At 34.1% G+C, this 5,817-nt stretch overlaps 1 protein-coding gene across 2 annotated transcripts; it reads left to right on the top strand.

The window, feature by feature from the left end:
* Positions 1-1,780: 1,780 nt before the first annotated feature.
* LOC124358037 lies at positions 1,781-5,583 on the top strand. 2 transcript variants are annotated; one of them, XM_046810305.1, is made up of 3 exons: positions 1,781-2,221; positions 3,144-3,344; positions 5,048-5,151. In XM_046810305.1, the coding sequence occupies exons 1-3, from the start codon at positions 2,140-2,142 to the stop codon at positions 5,119-5,121; spliced, it is 357 nt and encodes a 118-aa protein (XP_046666261.1). In that variant the 5' UTR covers positions 1,781-2,139; the 3' UTR covers positions 5,122-5,151. The 2 variants fall into 2 exon arrangements, with proteins under 2 accessions (XP_046666261.1, XP_046666262.1); XM_046810306.1 differs by lacking the exon at positions 5,048-5,151 and adding an exon at positions 5,321-5,583 and having other exon boundaries at positions 1,787-2,221.
* Positions 5,584-5,817: the final 234 nt, after the last annotated feature.

Genomic DNA, 5,817 nt, shown 5'->3' with positions numbered 1-5,817 from the left:
AATATTATAAATAAGGCGTACAATCCTATTTACGTTATGCTGTGCCACCTAAGCGCTTGAAATGTTTAAATTAAAGGTCAATAGAAATGATTAAAATTCGAGATTACGAAATTATTCATAAAATGAAGATAAACAATAGAGTAAAGATTGTATATGTTATAACTACACATTAAAACAAATTGAGAGATATTTATGATAAAGTTATGTTTTAACTTGTAATTTTTAGTACTCAAAATCGCTTACTTCTGCCACGCTAGATTTTGCTAACAAAGTATGAGAGTGATACCTCCATTTTAACGACTTCATACAATGTCTTGAGGGCGGTCGGAAGAAAAATTCAAATTCTTTAAATTTGTTTTCAAGTAAACCACCGTTCACTGTCTTTCATTTAATAATAATTATTGAGTAGATTTAACAAAAATATTTTTAAGTGCTGCAATTAAGTTAGCTAGTTTTACATCACCTGAGAGTTGGAGCATATAACAACTGGCATATAGAACAAATGGTACAAACATAGAGACCACTCCTGCACCTCACTAAACTTGTCATGGAGACAATTATGGCTATTTTTAGTTGGTGCTTACACGGACGTACTCAAAATCCGAGCGAGTATCTCAACAACACTGTATGGTCACTGTTACCATAGCGTACATCTGTCGGTCCCTCCACTCTAGACCTTGGATTTTATCCCATTCAAGCCATTTCGTTCTCCAATCAAGGCATTATTGTAAGGTGTGAGGTATATGAAAAGTTGGGAACTGTGACTAGGGGAAGTTGCCTAAAAACCTAGTCATTATTTAAACATTACGCTCAGCAAGTAAGGTAATAAGACCATTTGTGAAAATGATACAAAATTTGCCAAAAATCTAAGTTGGGAAAGAGAAGATCGGAAGATTACACTAAGGCTTCAGAAGACCCTGTCAGTCATATAGGGCAGGAATACATTAACTAAAAAAAGAATGTTTTGCCGTTTGACTATTAAAACTTATGTTTAAAATATATACGCTTAAACAAGTATACACTATTTTGATAGGCTAAAGGACTTTGAAATGAACAATGCATTTGAGGCAAAGTTAGCACTCTCTTACATTTATCCTTAAAACTGTTTTCAGATTTGAAAGGTTGCAAATAATCGTGGAAAACAAACTTAACTCTTCAGCTAATTTTGAATTACAATATTTTGGCCTCTAGAGTTTTTCAAATGCAAATCTCACCTGTTTTAGAACTTCGTGTAGCCTTTTCGGTGGTTACTGGAAAAATCTGTTGTCCCCCAAATCTTAAAAAATCCATTCGCATCTAAGGACATCTTAAAAACTAATCAACCATTACTCGTCAATATGGGAACCATCATGCTTAACGATAAGGCCAATGTAAAAATATTAGCTTACGCTTCGCCAAATCCCATAGAGCAATATCCACCATCATCGAACTCACTATTAGCATTATAAAAATACAGCTTAATGCAAACTGTAGTCTATAAATTCGTTTTCGATGTATTATGCGGGAAGACAAAAATACAAATTTTCCAGCCTGTCGAGTGGTATGCTTCGCTGACACGCAGCCTATTAAGTAACGAATCTGAACAAATTTTGAGTGGAAATAATTAACAGGAGTAATGACTTTGGATTCATTATATGAATAAGACGTATTTATAGGAAGTACTACCATAACATTAGATCATTCGTAATAGTTTATTTTTAAGTTTAAAAATAGACTCAACAAAAACCTAAATGTGTTTATTAGTTCAAATGCAATTGAGCAACGTCAGACAATCTGGCAATTAAAATAAACTGTAAACTCTCACAGACTCTCTGATATGCTGGATACTGAGGTCCATGAGTCATGATACTGTTTCCGGTCATACGATATTGTAAGCGACATCCGGGCATGAGAGGATCTAATAGCCGATTTCCTTGAAATACTTCTAATATATTTTAATCGTCTTTCGCTATTGAAATCCGTATAGTGATATTCGGGGGTTCCTTTCCACAAAGCACTACATACCTGGCTGTTATTAAATTTTCTTATACACCCATAAGTTCGACCAGCTGAGTTTACTGCAGTGCCCGAAATGAAGATTAATTTTTAAACCCAGTGTGTAGAGACTAGTCGTGTCAGTAACAAGTGAATATACATTGCATGTATAAAAAACGACAAATGTATAGGTCTTATCTATCAGTCGCTATGAAATTTGTGCTTTTATTCTTCCTATTTAGTGCTGGTGAGTACATTATGCTTGAACATTTTGCATTTATATTTATTTAAAGTGATTAATTTTTATGAAGACATATTTTTTTAACAAACACCAGACTTTTTTCTTAATACTCTATTTTTACGGTCACATACTTGATGACACATTTACACTTAGGTTTGATTATTAAATTTGGATTAAATATTAATACTGCACTTTTAAATAACGTTCTATGCCATTATACTTAAAGGTAACAACGGAGTAAGTAAGTAAGAATAACAACAATCTAAAGGAATATTTTGAAGGATATCTATCCAAATTTTTGAATGTCAACATGAAAGGCATTAGTCTATTTCTTCAGCGTATAAATTGGTATGTAAATCGAATACCGAAAGAGGCGGGCTGTCTCTGTCGTGAGATATATTCGCCTTTAAAATATATGCAAGTCGGTTTTGTATAAACGCATTACTCATCCGGATTCAAAAATTATTCTTAGGTATAGAACAAATATTATTTTTAATTAGTACTGATTTATGGAGGTATTCGTGTATATACGCGCTCCACAGATGGATATCTTTAGGTGTATTATATAATCCTGATAATCATGCAAGGATGTCATTCACGGATATCCGTGTGAAAATCTCGCACTCCCATAATGCATGCGTGTAATATATAACTTCGATATTCATTAACAGGTATTATCCACGGATATCCGTGTGTAAATTGCGCACCACCGATATCTATGGGTGTATTCACGGATATCCTTTAGTAAATGTTTATATTTTATCAATGATATTCTTGTTTGCATCTAATGCAAGATATTCATGTGGGATTTTGAATAATTTTATAGATGAATAAATGCAATATCCATTTATACCAAGCTTTTCGTTTTCAAACAAATAAAGATAATAATTGAAATATTTATATTAAAATGTTTTATTGTATGACTCAGCTACAGGCTCCAGAATCCTGTTGGAAGAAGGTTCCAAAGACCAGGAATCTGCCCTTGATACAGAGGTCACACCTATCAAAGGAGTCAAAGGCTGGCCGCGGGAGGTATGTCGTTGTGTTTGTGACGTAGCCAACTCAGTCTGGAAGTTCTCGAAGAAGTGTTACGGCAGAGTCAAACGCCTATGTTGTAATCAGTCACCAAGTAAGCAGAATATAGAATATCTAAGAGTGTATGTATAGATATGGTTGGAATTTGAGACATAGTCCCAAAAATATTGTTTTAGATGAAGTTCAGCCATCATTTTTAAAGGATTTCCCATTTTAAAAAGTAATTAGGTCGACAAACACCAAGGATATTCTATAACTATTGAATTGTTTTTTGTCACTTTACTTCAAACATTACAGTTTAGGAATGATGTAAGTGGTGTGAAGAAATTGTATACGATAATAGTTATATAAAAAGCATACTTGCATGTTATGGCGTATAGGGTTTGGCATAGTTTGCCAATAGCGTAGTGTATCGCAAGATAACCGTCAAGCAGAATCGATCGTGGGAGCTGCTTGGATGGGTGACCACTTAGCGATCCTGTTCCTCCAAGCAGCCTTCCTGCCCGGCCAGGTTAAGTGTTACAAGAGAGTTTCTTACCCCTAAGTTTGCTTGGTAAAATAATGCATTTGTGCACTTAGTGTTTGCTGACCTTCTTCCACACTGAATGACTAGGAATAAAGAGAGAAACCCCTCAGGTTTGGGGCATAATTCAAAGCTTCCATGAATCACATCTGATAATCTGTCTCAAGAAAAGGTTTGTCATGTGAAAACTTTGAGTTGCGTTGGTGTACGGGGAGCGCTGAGTCAAAATTCTGGATACACCAGAAGTGAACCTCATTACTATGTATTTTAAAGCCTTCATATTCCCTGCAAGTTTTCGAAACTTAGTACTGAAAAGGGTAGAATATATCATTTACAACATGGTAAATGCATGTTCTTAGTTACTTTTAAGCTATTCAAACATGTGAGGCGTTAAAATTGTTTTTGGTTTAATGAGCAAAGTTTGAGTTTGTACAATGTCTTTGTAATAATATTATTTTCATAACATTCTTGAATAGATCTTAAAAGTGACATTTTTTCTGGTTGGGGATTTGCTAGTTTAATTACTATAACAATTAGAGTATTCGGAACAAAGTGGTATTAAACATTAAAACTGTATACGCAATGAGATATACCATTTGATCAGGTCAAAGTTATAGTTTATTTTTATAGATATTTCGCTTGTTATGGTACTAATTTCTTATTATCTACACACAATCGTACTGCTCAAACAGAATAACTCTAAACTCTGTACCGAACTGTTAAAATGTTCCAGGAACGAGTTGACAACCTAAAAGACAGAACGAAAAGAAGATTATTTCAACATTGGCAAGTTTTATAATGTACGACAGTAATGATGATTATAAAGTTTGGCTACTTAACTCATCTGTAGCAGATTACTGAATTATTCCAGGAGTGAGTATGAGACAAAAGGTCATGAGAGGATGAATTTGAACATTGAAAAACAGTTGGTTTCTGACAGCACTTATCATCATTATTTTTTACTGTTTAACACAATTGTAACAGATTGTTAAACCTTTCCAGGAGTGGTTTGGCAACCTACGAAACAGGAGGAGGATAGGATGGATTTGAACATTGGAAAACAGTTTTTGTTTGACAGCACTTATGATCACTATGTTTGCTGTTATCATAATTGTGAAAGTTTGTTGAATTATTCCAGGAGTGGGTTGGCAACCAATGAGACAGGAGGAGGATAGGATGGATTTGAACATTGGAAAACAGTTTTTGTTTGACAGCACTTATTATCACTATGTTTGCTGTTATCATAATTGTGAAAGTTTGTTGAATTATTCCAGGAGTGGGTTGGCAACCAATGAGACAGGAGGAGGATAGGATGGATTTCAAACATTGCAAAACAGTTGGTGTTTGACAGCACTTATTATCACTATGATTGCTGTTATCATAATTGTGAAAGTTTGTTGAATTATTCCAGGAGTGGGTTGGCAACCAATGAGACAGGAGGAGGATAGGATGGATTTCAACATTGGAAAACAATTGGTGTTTGACAGCACTTATTATCACTATGTTTGCTGTTATCATAATTGTGAAAGTTTGTTGAATTATTCCAGGAGTGGGTTGGCAACCAATGAGACAGGAGGAGGATAGGATGGATTTCAACATTGGAAAACAGTTGGTGTCTGACAACAATGAAGATCACAACGTTTGACCTTCAATACAACTGTGCCACATTTGAAGAGAACGAATAAGAGATAACCTTGGTTCACATACATGATACATCTGTGTCTATCTTTCGTTACCAACAGAAATTTTGTTTACGATCTTTGTCTAGATTTATTTCATGATAAACAATAAAAACATTGCCGCAACGTTAGTATGCCACGCTTACATTCATATAGTTCGATTATTGAATTGAGTTTTCGTTATTTTCTTCTTATACAACATTGTTAGCATTACTTCCTATAGCTGAAAGATCGTAAAAATGCCCGACTGTTTAATTTTTAGGTACGTTATTAGCAACAAAAATAATCATATGTTCACAATTTCTCTTCTCAAATATACTACAATTAATAATAAATTTCTTAACAATTACATAAACAAATAATTA

Source organism: Homalodisca vitripennis, chromosome 3 (genome assembly GCF_021130785.1).
Source record: "Homalodisca vitripennis isolate AUS2020 chromosome 3, UT_GWSS_2.1, whole genome shotgun sequence".
Taxonomy (NCBI): domain Eukaryota; kingdom Metazoa; phylum Arthropoda; class Insecta; order Hemiptera; family Cicadellidae; genus Homalodisca; species Homalodisca vitripennis.
The sequence above is the reverse complement of the archived record's forward strand: the minus strand, read 5'-3'. Positions and strand labels throughout refer to the sequence as shown.